Source organism: Synchytrium microbalum, assembly GCF_006535985.1.
Source record: "Synchytrium microbalum strain JEL517 chromosome Unknown SmJEL517_scf0040, whole genome shotgun sequence".
In the NCBI taxonomy this organism is placed as follows: Eukaryota; Fungi; Chytridiomycota; class Chytridiomycetes; order Synchytriales; family Synchytriaceae; genus Synchytrium; species Synchytrium microbalum.
The window spans coordinates 182,243-200,418 of NW_022158389.1; the positions used below are offsets into that span (position 1 = coordinate 182,243).

Below are 18,176 nucleotides of genomic sequence, written 5' to 3' on the forward strand. Positions count from 1 at the left end.
AGAACCAAAAAAATATATCTAGTTTTCTCATTTTTCAAACTCATGATCGTATGTTTGTGATGGTGTGGGTCTTCTCGATAACTTGGATTGTTAAAGGGTGATGTCACTTCGCAAAATCGGTCGCAATTCAAACAAGCAAAACAGAGATCGCATAGACAATAAATCGACTCACAGTACAGTAATGAAACTCCCAAAACGCATCCTCTATACTCCACTATCCCACCGCTCACTCCTCTTCTCATCAACATCAACCTCATTCAACAACAACCAATTCCAAAGGCCAGGTCCACCACCACTAGGAGACGCAAAGCAGCAAAAGGAAATGGAAGAATTGTTGAAGAATGCTGCTAAACAGGCAGAAGCTGATTCTAAAATGGGGAAAGCTCATCCTGATGCGCCAAGTAAAGTGGCATCAGATATTGAATGGACTGGTGATAAAAATCCAATTACTGGGGAGGTTGGTGGATGGATTGGTGATAAGAATCCAATTACGGGGGAAATTGGTGGGCCCCGAGGGCGTGAGCCAACCAGATATGGAGACTGGGAACGAAAAGGAAGGGTGTTTGACTTTTAGGAAAAAAAACCTTCATATTGAACATATGATTATTATATTCTATTTATATAGATCATGTATTAATACATCCTTTCCTTTGTTAAGGGCCTTCAACTTGCATCAGCACTTCTGTTTGGTCGTGTTCGAGGTGCATGCAATGGATAGAGGGTAGTAGAATTAGCAAATGGAAGTCAGAGAACAATTTTGGCCATGGTCGGAACGTCCTTCAAATCGTAAGTTTGCCACACGTCGCATCAAACGAAGCAAGTCAGCACAAGCTTTTGAGAAACAGGAGTAGAGGAATTCAATCATGAAATCTTCCTTTAATCTACAATTTACATTTGGATGTTCTTGGAAATCTCATCGTACACCAACCACAACAACGTGAACTGTTGCTATTTCGCTGCCTTGCTACCGCTTAATTCGGTCTACTGCCTGGTACGTGCATCATTAGAAGTCCATTTCTCGTCCGCTCTCATTGGTACACATGACGTGAAGATTCATCAACATACAACTTGCATCGTTTGCTTATGACATCTCCATTCACTAGAATTCTGAACATGGGAATATTTACTGCGGTGCCCGGCGAACGCACTAGGATCGACAGATTATTACCGATAATTATCCACCCTCCTTCATTAACACCAATGAACACTACACAGCAAGGACCCAGCACGATCTCATTGACCAAACCTGCACTAAGCCAACAGACGGGCAACAATGAACAAACTTTATTTATAAGAAGCACTCCAGTTGTAGTCTTTGGTGTTTACCATCGCTACTACATAGTTGACTTCTCGCACGACTGTTACTATCACGTCTGGAGAGCAGTCAAAGTTGCCAAAGGTTTAGACGCAGTAGGCCAATCAGCAGTCGCTGCCTTAATGTATCTCGCGGAACTCGAGTACCAAAAGCAGTATGGCCCTGTTTTCCCTGTTATTAATGGCCAATTACGTCAAGATAAGAAATTTGGTGGATTAAAGCAACTGCAACTCCTCTATCGAGCTATCGAGAGAATTCGACAATAAGAAGTATCGCGAATACATCGCTGCCAACGGTGAGCGGTTTCTCAGTATCCACAGAATGACTCTCCATGTATGTATCCATTTGAGGCTTATCATTCACTTATTTACTGTTTCTACTCTATTAGTTAGTTCAGAAGTCTCTCAGAGATGTCCCCTGTCAAGGAATCATTCCACTTGTTGCTTGTCACGAGGCAGATCGATTCGTAAGTTAACATATACCAAAGCAGTCATCAATGAAATGTCCACTAAGGGTCTAATCTTTCCTTAGATCGTGCAACGCTGTCGAGCTATAATAAAATCATTGCCAAACCGTGACCAAGAGTCGCAAACTGGCATAGAATCAGCTTAGTCGTCTGTGGCTGGTCACCATCTACAGGCTCTGCAAGCGGACGATATCCCAGCATCCCCTTACAGGATTACGAATAAAATAAACTCAACTTAAAATATTTAACCTGGTAGTATTTGCAACAAAAAGTAAAGTCCATGCCTGTACAAAATAAAACAGTTGGCATATAAATACAATGAGGGCTATCCTTTCTAGATGTTTTTGTGTTGTTTTGAGATCTTTGGTTTCTAGCTTCTATCATTCCCTTTTCAGAGTTCTTCTCCAGCAAATTCAAAGATTTGCGATCCGGACGAAGACGACGAAGGCGGCTCTTTCTCATCATCATCATCATCATCAACCACTTCGTTGATTCGGTCCAAGTCAGTAGCTCCAAACAAGGTAGCGACTTCATAATAACGACGGTATAGTTGAGCTCCTTTGAGCACTCTAGATGGTTCAAATCCAGCACCTAGTGCATCAGCAGCATCTAATAATTCTCGTTTTTGCTTTTGCCGATCGGTATACTTGATAAATTCGGTAATCTGTTGGGCAAGACGGCGATACAATTGTGGGAGACGTTGACGGTTGCCATGGCTGTGTCTGCGTTGGCTGGCAGGTGCCATAGACAGGAGTAGTACTGCTGATACGTGTCCAGGCAATGGCAATTCTTCACTGGCATTTGATGCATCTGGAGTATATGGTACAGACAAGGCAGTAGTAGGTGATTGTGCTTCCGAGTTATCAGCAGACTGGGCCATTGCGCCAAAGGGTGACAAGCAATCTAATGGAGTTTCACCAGTACCTACAGCACATTCATATATAGTGTCAACAGTCCATCCTTGGATGATTTCCAACCAGGCTATAAATCCATTGGCTGCTGGTGTAGTCATTGCTGTTTCTGGAGTCTTTAGAGCAAGAACATCACGTTCTAGACGGCTTGGCGATATATCGTGAGACCGAGCTTGCTCCCATTCAAGATATCCACCCAATTTACGCAAAAAATGTAATACTGGTGCAGTGGTTGCTCGTGGTCCGAGCGATACGGCGTCACATAATAATAAGAGGGTGACTTGGAATCGTTTGCCATGGATGGTCATAAGTTCTCGGAACTTTTCACGAGATACTGTTAGCGATGATGGAGCAGCCAAGCTATTGCTATTGTCGGTATCGGCGTTGAAGGCACTACTATTCATCCAAGGAAGTCCTTCATTGATGCCTGATGACAACCACCCAGCTCCAAGTGGTGCAGCTACTAGATTAGATATGACGCGACGCTGTTCGTCAAGTAGCTCACGGACCAGATCACGGTGTCCTACCCATTGGACTACACGGATTTCAAAGACTTGCCATAAGGCTAGCATTAGAGGCAGTCCAACTTGTAGCAATTCAGGTGCATCTTCTAGATCTAAACCAGCCAATACATCACGTTGGAAGGCAGGAGACTTAGACAAGTCCCAATCAAGACCACCTAAGGGCTTTGTACCTCCAGTGGTAGGAGCATCTGTTACAATACTAGCTGGCAGTGTTGATGGTGATGTGTTTGCTTCAGTTTGATCGGGTCTCATCTCATCCTTGGTGCTTTGTACATAGACTTGCACTGAAGGAGGTCGAGGATGACGGCGAGTGGGACTTCCCTGACTCTTTCTACGACGTACGTCGGCAAAGATACGATCGACGAAACGACGAGTTTCTTTGGGGAAGGATACCATAAGACGACGGACCACCAGGTTGAGCAAGACCGACAAGACCTTGAGTTTACGAGATAGCAAAACGTTGGCACGTTCTGGTCCCGATACTGAGAGCCTGACGGAGTCTAGCAATGCAAATACCCAAGTCAACCAGGCATGTGTTTTCTCTCCAAAGAGAGCAATCATTAATGGATTGGGTGATGGTTGATCTGGTACCAATTCCACTGTGTGAGAGAGAAAAGTTGTGCGTGAGCAACAAAAAGAGATGCGCTACGAGGACAGATAAACGATAACGGATAACGGAATATATAAGCTTACTTGAGATGGGCTTTTTTCCAACAGTCTGAAAGGCAATGTTGAGAGTGACATGATCCTCTACACCAGGCAACTTTTCCTTTCCATCAGGAGTGACAGCTTCTTCAAAGTAGAATATACTCAAGTTCTTCATCCGCGTAGGCTTTGATTCTGTTGAGGCATTCTTGATTCTCTCAACAGTATCATGAAGTTCATGAGCCATCAAGTATTCACGAGCAGCAGCCAATGAGATACGGTTTGATTCAATCATGTATTCGACACATTCGGAGATGGCATGAGGAGGAGCACCAGATGCGACTGCAATATTCTTGGCATGCTATTAAATGGAATGGTTCGTGTTTTTGGAGTGAGATCCCAAGCTTGGCGCAAGTGAAACGTGAGGGCAAAAAAATGAAAGTTGCGACAGATGCATACCAAAGACATATGGCCACGTTGAATACCCTCAGTTGACAAGGCTCTCAGAGCAGCAAGATTTTGAGCAAGCCCAACAGATACCATACACTGTAGAAGGGAAGGAGCAAGTTGGTCACTAATCATCGGTTACAGCAGCAAAAAATATCATAACAACACTGTACCATTGCAAGCTCTTTTGCAGAAGGATTTCCCATCATTCCCAAAGTGTAAGTATAAACAGGATTGGTCTTCAACACACCACCGCGAATACCAACAGATACTGGCAATTCCAATTCACCATAAAAGAAATCAGCATCAACCCAATACTTTGTCAATGGCTTATAATGGTTGGGCACACTCATATCTTTTAAGAGAGCTTCATCGGCAGCACCAGCAGCCCAAGCATGAGCAGCGGCTTCTATAGCTCTCCAATCTTGACCAGTGGCGAGAGCTACAGCGTCAATACCATTCATGATACCCTTGTTGTGAGTTGTGGCACGGAATGGATCGTCGAGAGCCCATTGGTAGGCGTCAATTATACGAGTGCAAACATCTGAGCCAGTGAGAGCTTTGTATGCCATTCCGGATACTGGGATTTTGAAACTTGCCTAAACGAAAAAGTTGGAATTATGAAATACTTCAGCAAAAAATGGCTCGGAAATTTAGCATGAAATGACAAAACCGAACGACATTCCTTCCACATACCTTTGCAAGACGTTCAACGCACAGATTACTAACAATTCTCAATCCAACACGACCACCGGTCAAACCAACCAAGAATGGAGCAGTGCCTTCAGCGACAGTTGAAGCGCAATTTGCACCCATAGCATCACATACATCAATATGAAGATGTACGACCAACCAATATCTCGATGCCATGGCGGTAGAAGAATCCTGACCAAAACGAGGCACCATTCGAACAGTGACGTCTTTAACACCACCACCACGTTTAGCCATGGATTCACAGAATTGGTTTGCGACTTCTAAGATGGATTCTCTCTTGCTTCTCAACTAGGTAGAGAGCAAGTTGGGGTAAGTTTGCAGGCGTTGATGGTTGAGACAGATCAAGACGCAAGAAAGGAACGAAGAGAAAACAAGGATGAAACGTACAATCTCAGCAGCCTGGGCCACATTCTTGACATCCAACAATTGGACCTGAGCAATGATAATATTCCGTTCTGTAGTCACTGCAGTGAAACCACCAAAACAAGAGACGGTCTTTGCAGCACCTGAAGCAGCAGCTACTACAGATGGCTCTTCCATACACATTGGAATGATGATTGGGTTTGAATTGATGGTAAAGTTCAGCGCGAGACCGACGGGTAGACCGAGAGTTCTAAGAAGAGGATACGTTGAAATATGTAAGCATTACAATGATTTTAGTTAACGATAGTTTTTTGACTTAAAAAGGCTTACCCGACACAGTTCTAATTGTCGAGAGAAAGTGAGCGTTAGAACTTGGGATCAAACGCACCGACAAAGACATCAATGGAGAGAACGGAAGCAAAAGCAAACATAAACAAGTCACAAAAAAAACGACACAAATAACAGTATGACATACCTCAATCATATTGTCAGCAATCTGCTCGTCCAAACCACGTATAGGAAACGCCTCTTCAGCAGCACCGTCACTGAGTCCCTGACTACCCAACGACCGATTCATAGCAACACCACTGCCATTAGCATCCGTTTGTGGTTGTTGATCGTGTTGGAAAACAGTACTGCCATTATGTGATGGAGATTGAGACAATGGGACACCATTATTAGCAAGAGCAGGAGTGAATAGATCAGGAAACACGAGTTTCAATTGTGCTTGTCGTTCCTTGATTGCCTTCTTGTAGAAACCAGACCAGATCGAGTGGGATGTGAAAGCTTGTTTCGATGCCATTATTTGAGGTATAGGTAGTTACTCTTTTTTGGTTGTTCAATGATCTATTCCTCTATGGTTAATAAATAGAGGACGTTTCATTGTCTACGGAGGCCTCCGATCAAAAACTCCATGAATCACTAAAATCCAAACTTTGCCGATTAACAACAAATATAATGAAGTCTAGGATTTCAAGGGTTGCGTTTGATGAAACGCGTAGGAACTTCGGAGATTACGCAGTTGCGAGTTCGCTATAGAGCTATCGAAGCTTTTCTTGTGTTGAACAACAACAAAAGTAATTTACTCGCCAAGCAAGCGAGCCCCAACTTTCTCAACAAAGCTATCCTATGTTACGTGAGATTCGGGAGATATATTCTTAGAGCAAAGAAACAACAACACTACCATTATCTAATGACCGAGCTGTGGTTGGCTCCCTGGTCGAACGCTTGTGCCAGCAATTCTCTTGACTGTGCCGTGCTTGGCAGCGTAATCCTTCATTCTGGCCTCTAATTCAGGTCTAAATTGACGAATCAATCCTTGTACTGGCCAAGCCGCAGCATCACCCTATAGATAAACAATCGGTGAATACCTTCAGTCCTGCTAAGCGTTTTTTGTTGCGTGTGAGTAAACTAGTTACCAAAGCACAGATAGTATGACCTTCAATTTGACGAGATATTTCTTCAATCATGTCAATTTCTTCAATACGACCATTACCCTCTTCAAATCTCTTCATCATAGAGGCCATCCATCCAGTTCCTTCACGACATGGTGTACATTGACCACACGATTCATGTTGGTAGAAGGCACTCAATCGTGAAATCATCTTGACTACATCAGTACTTTTATCCATGACAAAGATACCAGCAGTACCCAACCCAGATTGGACGTCCTTCAAAGCATCAAAGTCCATCAATACAGTTTCAGCAGTCTTTCTGGGCAAGATAGGTACAGATGATCCACCGGGTATAATACCAAGCAAGTTATCCCAACCACCACGAATACCACCGGCATGTTTATCAATTAGTTCTTTTAATGGAATACTCATTTCTTCTTCAACGACACATGGATTGTTGACGTGGCCTGAGATACAATATAGTTTGGTACCTTCATTACGCTTACGGCCGAATCCGGCAAACCATGATCCTCCTCGACGCAAGATGGTGGGTGCTACAGCTACGGTTTCTACATTTGCGACAGTGGTTGGGCATCCAAAGACACCGACATCGGCTGGGAATGGAGGCTTAAGACGAGGTTTACCCTGTTTACCCTCGAGAGATTCAATCAAGGCGGTTTCTTCACCACAAATATAGGCACCGGCACCACGGTGTACGTATACGTCAAAGTCATATCCACTACCGCATGCGTTCTAGATAAAATTTGAAGGAATCAAAATATTGCTTTAGGAGTGCTCTGCCACGGGCAAAGGTGCTAAAAAACCGATCCTTTCGGAACATGTAACTGACTGGTATAATGTCTCTGACAACATCTTCAGCAAATTGAGGCATAGAGCGACCCATCGTTCTTTCTTACCTTTCCAATCAAGCCAGCCTTGTAGGCTTCAGTGATGGCTTCTTGAAGATTGGAAGCTTCATTATAAAATTCACCTCGAACATAGATATATGCGGCATTAGCATTCATAGCTCGTCCAGCCAACAAACATCTAGTCAAGGAGTTGCGTAAGAATAGGCAATGGCAAATGGTAGCACCACACAGTTGAAAGTAACAGAACGAAATCATATCACAACAAGAAAAGACCTATGTACATCATACACACCCTTCAACAAGTTTGTGTGGTTCCTTTCTCAATATTTCACGATCTTTACAGGTACCCGGTTCACCCTCATCAGCATTGATGACCAAATAACGAGGGCGACCATCGGGACCACCAGGCTTGTTCATGAAACTCCATTTCAGACCAGAAGGGAAACCAGCACCACCACGACCTCGTAGCCCACTAGCCTTCACTTCATTGATGATCCAAGTGTCGCCTTTCAGCAGGATTTCCTTTGTCTTGTACCAGTCGCCTCTCTTCATGGCGGATGTCAGTCGATGGTCGTGTCGTCCATACAAGTTTGTGAATATACGGTCAGTGTCTTTGAGGCCTCCATGTACTCTTGGAGGAGGAGCGGCGGCCGCCTCAGGAGCTATGGTAGCTAGACTCCTCACCGCTTGTTGCGATGATGCATTGCTTAGTTGTGTTAACACTGGTCGTGTTTTCGCAAACATCTTTGTCTAAACTTGGTATTGACTCAGTCGGAGAAGTGTTTAAATACCATCAATATACGATTCTGATTCGCTACACTCACCTCCTATGGTACAAATATCCCTAGGATTTCACAGCCTGACAAAAATCTGTGCTTTTCGAATGTTGAGGGAAACGTTGACAGGAAGACGAATCGAGACACCAACAAGGACAGAAAGGCAATACGAGTAAGTCGCTCGCAAAGAATGAAATCACAACTTGAGTTCAGTTGATCGAAGGGACGTGATTGTGACGATATTACCTGCTTTAGCTGGAACGAAACGCGAAGACTTCTCTGATGCAAAGTTCATAGTGGCATACGCGACATTTCGATGTGACTGACTACTTTTCACTTTCAACTATCCTTCTATGTCTTACTTCATCAGTAATTGAGCTAAAAGTCTGAAGCAACCCCAACAAAAAACACTTCGGACAAGCTTACAGCTCACACAATTATCTAGTGAAGCAGGCAAAGCAGAGGCCAATATGGGTGAACGACGAGGCTCGAAGATTTCGCTGACTCCGGCCGCCAGTCCAATCACAGGAACTGGTGATAGTTCACTTGGAAACATTGCTGCTCTCCTGGCAGGAGACTCTCCCCCCGCATCCAACCCCATAAGAGAGCGTAGAGGTTCTAAAATGTCGGCATCGCACGTTCCCGTGTCACTTTTAACAGCTGGAGCTGTACGTACATTCGAACTTTTCAACATTTTTCCACGATCAACGCTTTTGACCTCAGCCTGTAACGGATCTGTCTTTGTAGGTCGATTTTGAAGGCTACAATTACTTGAGAGAGTATGAAACTATGGATCCTACCCAAACGAACGATGACGCTCTGGTCATCCCCCGAATGCGGCGAAAAAGCAATGCATCCGAGCTCCAAAGTGCTGGTCGCAAGAGCACTTCAAGTACTTACAGAGACTTTGTCGAGCCTGAAGCCGGGTCTACGGAACAAGTTGGAAAAGATGCTTCTTACTCCATCCTGTCGCCGGAATTGGCTGCAGTTTCAGTAGCTAGTGCTATGAGGAAGTCATTCGAGTCGAAAGGCGACGCCAAAGGTGGTTCACCCCCGATACCGGAATCCGAATTCGCTGAATGGAAGTTTCATAAACGTTTCAATTCGATGCAGAAGCTATGGATTGTAGGGGTGGTTTCATTCACAGCACTTCTTGTACGTATTTTACGAAACGTTGATTGACTTGTATTGGAGGCCTTGAATGTTGATATGTATCTTCTATAGCTTCCGATGTCCACAACCTTCTATTATCCGGTATGCTTGATGTACTGCGTGCTCATATTCGCTGCCACGTCAAGCAGTAAGATTGACTTCAACCACCCACGCAAGACCGTCCCGCGCAAGACCGTTCGAGCGATTGCAGCGTGCATATTAGTACATAACTGACCTAAATTTTGTTTCATTGTCTAGGCGGTCGTCAACCTACAGAACGATTTGCAGACTACAGATGTAGTGATAAACGCTTCAATCACAGTATACGTGTTGCTGGTAGCAGTAGGCCCATTGTTCCTTGCCCCGATAAGTGACGTATACGGTCGCAGAATAGTATACTTGGTCTCTACATTGCTGTTCTTTGTCACATCCATTATGCTGGGTTTCATAAGTTCAGTGTGGCAACTTTTTCTGCTGAGGGCGCTGCAAGCTCTGGGATGCTCCCCAGTGCTCGCTATAGGAGCCGGCATAGTTGGTGATGTGTTCCGTGAGTAGACACGCCATAGTGATTGGTCACGTTGGTATTTTGCTGATTGCGAGTGTTTTCACAACTAGCCGTGCACCAACGAGGACGAGCCATGGGCGCATTCTTGGGGCTGCAGATCGTTGGACCTATAATTGGTCCCGTGAGTACAAGTAGAGTCGTTCGACAATCTTTCGAGCCTTTCCATGATCAATGATTTTTTGTAGCTAACTGCGGTTTTTTAGATGCTGGGAGGCGTAATTACGGGCCTCCTAAACTGGCGCTCGCTGTTTTGGGTACTCGCTGGTCTTGGTTTTGTCGCGTTTGTCCTTGTCTTCTTCTTTCTACCAGGTACACTAGCATTTCCAACCAACTCGTCTATCATATTAACAACGGCTAATTATCATCGTCACCTACCCCACATTTTCATTTCATATCTAGAAACCTTCGTTCCAGTTGGATATGATCACTTGAAATATCCCCCGATAACGATGGCGTACCTCTTGAAGAATCCATTCAAGCGACGTGTGCTCTCCCCTGTGGGAACTTTGGCCGTGATGTACTATCCCAGTGTGTGGATGGTCACGGCATTCGCATGTGCTAGTTTCGCTGCACTTTACTTCTTAAACACGAGTATTGCGCGTGATTATCAGAGCTTGTATGGATTCAGTGCTTTGGAGAGTGGCCTTGTGTATATGGCGATGGGACTTGGATTGATGTTTGGATCTGCTGTTGGTAAGAACATTATCTTGTGCCAGATACGTCTCCCGGGAAGCCACTGATTCCTTCATGGATTGTGATATCCAAAAATTGATTCTCTGCTTTCTTTGAATCAGGTGGATGGGCTGCCGACTTCTTCTACGAAAGAGCTCGCAAAGCTAGTAAAACTGGCCAAGTTGCGCCAGAGTCACGACTTCCTTCAAGCTTAATAGGAGCTTCTATAGTTCCAATAGGGCTGCTTTTACATGGCTGGCTTCTCACTGCGGGCGCCCCGTGGTGGGGCCCTTGTATAGGACAGTTTATCTGTAAGTTTTGCTTTGCTGATATCCAGCAATTGGACAAGTCCTTCCCTTTTCTACCTGCCTTATTCATCGTCAACTAAATTTCAAATTCGATAGATGGGTTTGGTCAACTAATTGCTGTGACAACAACAGCTACGTATCTTGTCGAGCTTTTCCAAAAGAATGCGTCTGGAGTTATTGCAACCAATAATTTCATTCGTGGACTCTTCGGAGCTGTCGCTGCTCTAGTCATCACACCGCTAGAAAGTGCTGTAGGCGCCGGATGGTCATTTACAATAGCTGCAGCCGGAACAGTGTTTGGCGGATTATGTGTCTTGCTAGTCTTCATGTATGGCGAAATAGACAGACAAGTAAGAATTGTTTTTACATGCACAACATTTCACGTCGTTCTAACTCATTAAACCCCCCAATTACTCGTAGCGATATGAGAGATGGAATCCCTCTGTAGTGAACCAAGTAAAAAACACATAAAACACTTGCATCTCTTCTAAATAACAATTTTAATATCTGACCCATGCTTATATAATTTACATTTTGGCTTCTATGATTGTTTCGAGAACTGGCCTACAGCAGCTTGATACAACTCGTCATTAACTGTCTTCAACTGCTTATTGACTTGTTTGAGTCTAGCGATTTCACTCCTCAATTGCTCTACTTCTGATTGTGTTGAATCCAGTCCTGAAGCATCATGTGCTAGTCGTAATGATAATGGCAACTCATCCACAAAGTCTGAAAGAACGAAATTTCAATGTTGGAGAGAAAAACATTGGCGATGAGTACACATGGATCTTACCTGATCGTTTCCGTTTTCGTGACTGCTCTTCATCCATGTGTGTTGGTACAGCCACGACTTCTTGATTATCCGTGTCGGACGTCATGTGTCGTCTGAATGTGGACACTGTGCTGCTCTTCAATGTTGATTTTGGATCCAACAAGTCTGGTGGTCGGATGATTACATGTAGACCAGTCAATGGCACTAACACACAAAACGGTGTCAACAGGGCCAATTTGGAGAAGCGTCGTCAACCAAAAAATCCCTCGGCATTCGCGCATGATACCTTTGTGGTCTGAGAATGTTCTCAGTGCTTGACGAGAAATCACATCCCATACTATAGCAGTCTTATCCATAGACGTTGACACCAACAATGTGGAATCGAATGAGAGAGCAAGGCCTGTGATTTTGCCACTAAAAATAAAAAGTTCAGAATCTTGATTTGACAGAGGGTTTTTTTAACGTTTGTGGATTCAAAAACTTACGTGTGTGAACTATACGTCAATGCACCACCATCCTCAATACCTTTATTTCTCATCGTCCTTCTACTCCCATCACCCTGCTTAGGAAACAACTCAGTGCCATAAATCACACCCAAATCACCACCAGCGAACAATCTCGTCTCTGGTGGATCCACAGCTATACACACTATCGGTGTTGGGAACAAGATGGTGAATAACAGTGTTTTGCTATACAGTTGCCATGTCTTTACTGTTCGATCAATCGAAGCAGTGTATGCTCGAGCAGATTGTAATAGCGACATTGACAAGTACATGTCGGTTATTGGGAGTGTGTGAGACGTTAATGTGATGTCTGGTATAGGTTTTTTGGATTTAGAAAAGAGGGTTGAGAGACTCCATGAATGGCATAGAGCGTCGTCGCCTGCTGTTATGAGAGCATGGTCGTCTGTTGAGAATTTCATGATGCGGATGGCTCGATAGTGCGCGTCGATCACGTTCAATAGTCTGCCCGTACTGATCTAAAATCAGAAAAAAGAATCAGCTCTCAGCGTAGGCAATAATTTATGTTTCTGTTGTGTTTTTTTTTGGCCTGACCTCCCACACGTATAGCTTGCCGCTCTCTCCTCCTCCAACGCAAAAGAGTCCAGAATGTGTTATAACCAACGATCCCATCTTTTCTGGTAATGTCATCCGTGTATGTGGTTGATCCTATCGAATTTGGTCAGTTTTTTTTTTTGCTTCATTAAGTTGATCTAAGCTCCCTATACCTTCAACCAACTCCAATAATGAAGAGTAGGGCGATCAGATACAACAGCCAAGATACCACACGTTCTTCCTCCTGCATTGACTACTGGAAGAACACTGGATGCAACGCCACTTGCATGGCAACTTTTCAAACTAGCTATTGCCGCTCCTGACCTAATATCCCATACATGAGCCACTGATAGCGTATCATTGTTGCTCGTAGCTGCATTGAACGTGATGGCCACTTCTGCAAATGACATAGTTGTCAAGCTTGTAAAGGTGTCGAACTACAAGTTGATGCTTTATAAAAACAGAAGACACTGGCCGATGCCATGAATAGTCGGTAAGGGAATTAGACGATTTGATATTTTATTCGGAACTACGCGCGTTTATCTTCTGCATCAGCGTGTAAAGTTGGAAATTTGGGAAAACACCGCAATTTCAAGTCGATCTTCCAGGAGGCTTCGCGTCAGGCTGGACAACGTTTTAAGACCTTGTAACAATACCCTACCACAAGTTAACACATCGATCTGCTTCTCTCTGGGAAGCGATCGTCAAGTTTTTTCCTTGCCAGGGGACAAAACAAAGTCCCAATATTAGTCACTGCAACGATGCGAAAAATGTTCCCACGTAAGGTGAAGCAGTCTGCGGACGACGATGATATAGAGGGATTTGCAGATCGCTTGCCATTGGTGTACCCTAGAATTAGAAGGAGGTCTGAATGTGGTCAGCGCATTTTCCGTCGCCAATCTGAACATTCTACTCCTATTAGACGACGGCTTTCTCGACTATCTGCTACAAGAGTGACGGTAGCTTTATATGATTTAGCAAGCGATAGAGAAGAGAGCTTTGCAGATTATGAGCTCAACCCAGAGATTCTGCTGCCAGCCGAAGTCAGCACAATTCAAACGTTGAGTAAGGCAGAGGTCAGATTCGTTGCTGATCGCAAACAGCATATGGTTGCTGCTTTCGCTCGATATCTGTCTGTCGATGAGAGTCTTGTGGTTGCTGAGGTAAGCGATTTCTCGTACAGCAGGCAGGAGGAGAATTTACCACATACAATGATAAGAATGTGTGGTTGTTCGTTGCATCTCTGTGTCAGATACAAAGTTAAACACCTTGCGTACCTTTTCTAATCGTTTCGCGTTCATTCAAAGGACATTCCAACCATTGGGGTTGGACTCTCAGGAGGCGGTTTCAGAGCATTAATAGATGCAGCTGCGGTACTTTCGTTTTTGAAGGTCGAAGGCCTATACGACATTACCACATACATTGCATCGATAAGTGGTGGTGCAGTCGCCTTAGGCCTTTACAATACCTTGGCAGAGCAAAATCCGGAAACGCTGTATCAACATATACTGGCTCGATTTGGAAGTAACGGAAGACTGAAAGATTGCCCTGCTATGCTGAAGGATATTCTGAGTAGGCCAAATGGCGTCCGAAGAATATTAGCAGGTAACATGTGCAAGTTACGTTCTTTGCGTTCAGCATACTGACAGTTTGGTAAACTTATAGGCATACAAGACAAGGTACTCACGCATACTCCAGTGACTTTGGTACGTTTGTTTAAGGTCTGTTTGAAAATCAATGTATTTTCGTAAATCCTGATATCTTTTTCTTTGTAGGCTGACTTCATTCAGTGAGAATTTGGCAGTTCAACGAAAAGTTGCAGACTTCAGTACTTGTGCTCATAACTTTTGCGTAGATCTTTAGCCATGGGATGGATATTCACACCTACAGACGGCACTAGCGGAATAGGCTTTGACTGGATGAAGTTATCAAACCAGCAGGGCTTCATTCATAATGGGGCTGGAGTACGTTGCTGAAGCTCGCAAGCTTTCATTTTTCAGAGCTCGTCGCTTACAGTTCCGCAACTGTGTCTTAGCCCATGCCAATCTACCTTGCAACACGACAGAACCATCCCCTAAAGGAAGGTATAAAGCCATTCTCAAGACCAGTGCCAGGAGGAGACAAGAGCAATGTAAGCATTTTTCGTCAATCAATGGACAATTTTTCATGGAATTCCTCTGCGTGTAGGTTGGAAAACACGCTCCAGAGCTGTCCACGTTCCCAGAAACGTGGGAATTCAATCCGTATGAAATTGGGGCTGAACTTTGGGGGTGGTGCCCCACGTACGCCTTTGGGCGGACATTCGTAGATTCTAAGTCGACGAATAGAGTCCCGGAAGCTAGTTTCTTGTCGTGAGTCTTTACACATTTTTACCCCAAATAATGTCTTGTCTGACATGATGTTGTTGCTGCGCAGACAACTGATTGTGATGAGTTCAATGGAGTCATCGCCGTTTCAGAGCTATTATGAAGTTCTAACGTCTCAGACGACAGGATTTTCTCGTTGGTTTCTGGGTCGCATAGTAAGTCTTGAGCTGTCGTTTCCTTTTCTGATAAGCCAACTCAATGCTTTTAATCTTGCTAGGCACATTGTGTAAGTCTCTCCATATTTATTCCTTGTGTAAGAAGAACCTACCTCATCGTTTCTGTTGATTCTAGTGTGACTCGTTACCTGAAGAACTGGAAGGAAGACTGATTCAAAAGCCGGTATTCAAAGAAGGTACATTCGCGACATCTTTTGGAGTTTGTAATGAAATTGAAATGACGTTTTATTCCATTTCTTACACGATACACATATCCCGAATAGCTCAATTTCCTAACCCGTTCCTTCGAACATCTGAACCATTACCCGGCGAAGGTGTCTTAAAAGAAAAGTACATTGGTCTGACAGGTACGTTCTCCTGGTCACACGAGACCCCATTGTTACAAAGACATTGATTGTTTCTTCCTTCATCTAAATAGACGGTGGCCTGACTTTGAATGTGCCCTTCATGGCATTTCTCAGGCATGATCGAGTCGTCGACGTGGGAATCCAATTTGATGATGGTACTCCCTATACTGCAATGGAGCCTTTCAATGATGTATTGGAATTCGTCAAACAGTACAAGAATGTCACTCTGGTTCCGGAAAAGCCTGAAGTGTTGGATGCATACAACACGATTTGGGGGGTTGATTCCTCTAAATTGACACCCGCCGAAATAAGAGAGACTTATGGTCGATTCTATGCTCAGGTAGGGTACAGCAAGACGCATCATTGCTATCATATACGTGTGCCTAAACGAAGGAGTCTCTTGATACATAGGTTTTCCAAGGAATACCTAGTCCGCATATTGGCCCGCATGGAGAGCCTTGTGGACAGGAAACACCATTTACAGTCGTATATTGTCCGCAACTGCCACATGGATCGAACCCGACATTTGATCCTCTACAGGTCCCATTTTCAAGCCTTTCCTTCGACAGTAGAGGCGTTGAGGACTTGTACCAGAACTCGTTGTCAGTTTGTGAGGAGGCAGCTTCTACCATCAAAGAGCAAATCCGGAAGGCGTGGTTGAACAAGAAGAGCCAACGTGAGGCTAAACTCCGGGACTCTTTGAAAAACGAGGGATGAAGTTGTCGTTAATTATAAGTAGATAATGATAATTTACACTTTAACACAAATAATACGCATCTCTACACATCTCTTCGATTCTTTCACAGTGTGGGAACCTATCAACTTCCAACCACAAAATACTTTTGTAACTTTTGTCATCTTTTGCATACAATACAACAATCTAATTTATTCTATCTATCTCAAGTCTTTGATGAAGCTAGTAGTAATTGACTGATCTGATATCCTGCGCTTCTAGCTGACAATGCTATCTTTCGGGATTTTTTTCGGTCTGGCATCTATGCGCGACACCAACGCTAATTTCCTCGTCTCTCACAGCAAGTCACGACAACAGAGTAGGAGGACATGTAAAACCTGGCCTCTTTCAGACTGTGACACGTGTTACACGTGTTATACTTTGCCATCACCACCACTCAACCCGGATGGTGACAACATAGAAGAAAAAGCAAAACGAGGCAGTAGCAGGTTAAGATGGTGCTAGATCTTCATTTCGAGTCCTGCGGATACGTTGCTTGTGAAGGAAGATCCCTCCAATCCTACGTTTGCAGTCATCGACAACATCACCGGCCAACCTGAACTTGATCTTGTTTGACAGTCACGTATCAAGACGTGCTATATGACATGTGGCGATGTACTTGTGACTACTGGTGGTTGAAGCTCCGACTTTGATCTGAAGTTTGGACGCCTTCGTGAACGCAATCACAGTGCATACTGCCTCGCTCTCGCAGCCATCTTGAACGTATTATGCCGGTATTCGGACATGATTTAAAGTCATGCCGACGTGCCTCTGTGGATTTGCATCGTATTTGAGTCGTGTCGGACGCCATGGATTAGTGATATAGGTGGTAACTGTTATTCCAGCTACTCTCAATCTCCTGCAACGTGTGGATTTACAACTTGTTAACGCTTCTCTCAGCGTACTTTGTAGAGGTCATCATTCTATCCCAAGGTTGAGGACAACCTACTTCACAAGATTTCAACAGCTCAGGATTCCAAAACATGAAGGTTCAGGGTCAACTAGATGGTCCACTGGGCCTTAAATTACATTCTCTTGGTTGTTTGCTGATATTCGGCTGCGTGAGGATGGTTAAAGATGCATTGTATGAGGGCGCCTCTTTGTAAGAAATGAGATCATCTTGACCTGTGAAGCTGGACTCTAAAGCATCTTGCACTGACGTTAGTGCCAGATGTGGTGAAAGTCGTTGATGGTATGCCTTACCCTGAATTCAAAGGTCTTGTTTGATAGTAGAGGAAACACATAATGTAGCATCAACTTACATTGTCCGGTCACGCAGCTGGATACCCACAAGAGCACCTTCGCTCTGCGTGCGTACTCTAGTTCTCGGAGGGGAGTCACTTTTGCAAAATTTCTGATCTGCCTCCCACTAAACCTTTCTCAGGCCACCGTGGAACGTGTGGGACAGTCAGTTTACAAGAAGGCCATCGTAGTGTATCTTGAACTCGAGTCTTCGAATGCCTCTGTCTTGTAAAACGGTCAATGCCCGTTTTATGAATCTAGGCAACTTTTCTAATGATTCGTCACATACTACCGAAGTTTAGGTGCTTTGCTTTCATCGCTGTGATGTCACGCTTTGAGATTAAGTCAATACTAAGGGGAGAAT

At 44.2% G+C, this 18,176-nt stretch overlaps 5 protein-coding genes across 5 annotated transcripts; 2 read left to right on the forward strand and 3 right to left on the reverse strand.

Moving 5' to 3' along the window:
• Positions 1-181: 181 nt before the first annotated feature.
• SmJEL517_g05021 (uncharacterized protein) lies at positions 182-574 on the forward strand (the record flags this gene model as incomplete). Its single annotated transcript, XM_031170949.1, has 1 exon — positions 182-574. One exon carries the CDS (start codon positions 182-184, stop codon positions 572-574), a length of 393 nt encoding a protein of 130 aa, XP_031023101.1.
• A 1,598-nt stretch (positions 575-2,172) lies between these two features.
• Positions 2,173-6,187, reverse strand: SmJEL517_g05022 (hydroxymethylglutaryl-CoA reductase (NADPH); the record flags this gene model as incomplete). The annotated part of the gene is made up of 8 exons (XM_031170950.1): positions 2,173-3,815; positions 3,910-4,222; positions 4,321-4,407; positions 4,482-4,907; positions 5,005-5,310; positions 5,410-5,635; positions 5,716-5,726; positions 5,861-6,187. The coding sequence occupies 8 exons, from the start codon at positions 6,185-6,187 to the stop codon at positions 2,173-2,175; spliced, it is 3,339 nt and encodes a 1,112-aa protein (XP_031023098.1).
• Positions 6,188-6,574: 387 nt separating this feature from the next.
• Positions 6,575-8,392, reverse strand: SmJEL517_g05023 (uncharacterized protein; the record flags this gene model as incomplete). The annotated part of the gene is made up of 4 exons (XM_031170951.1): positions 6,575-6,730; positions 6,804-7,532; positions 7,697-7,826; positions 7,941-8,392. 4 exons carry the CDS (start codon positions 8,390-8,392, stop codon positions 6,575-6,577), a joined length of 1,467 nt encoding a protein of 488 aa, XP_031023099.1.
• Positions 8,393-8,894: 502 nt separating this feature from the next.
• Positions 8,895-11,592, forward strand: SmJEL517_g05024 (uncharacterized protein; the record flags this gene model as incomplete). The annotated part of the gene is made up of 10 exons (XM_031170952.1): positions 8,895-9,092; positions 9,172-9,579; positions 9,649-9,678; positions 9,835-10,123; positions 10,192-10,262; positions 10,345-10,450; positions 10,541-10,834; positions 10,936-11,124; positions 11,218-11,471; positions 11,542-11,592. 10 exons carry the CDS (start codon positions 8,895-8,897, stop codon positions 11,590-11,592), a joined length of 1,890 nt encoding a protein of 629 aa, XP_031023103.1.
• Positions 11,593-11,662: 70 nt separating this feature from the next.
• On the reverse strand, positions 11,663-13,358 carry SmJEL517_g05025 (uncharacterized protein; the record flags this gene model as incomplete). The annotated part of the gene is made up of 6 exons (XM_031170953.1): positions 11,663-11,850; positions 11,915-12,097; positions 12,180-12,307; positions 12,379-12,872; positions 12,949-13,062; positions 13,122-13,358. The coding sequence occupies 6 exons, from the start codon at positions 13,356-13,358 to the stop codon at positions 11,663-11,665; spliced, it is 1,344 nt and encodes a 447-aa protein (XP_031023104.1).
• Positions 13,359-18,176: the final 4,818 nt, after the last annotated feature.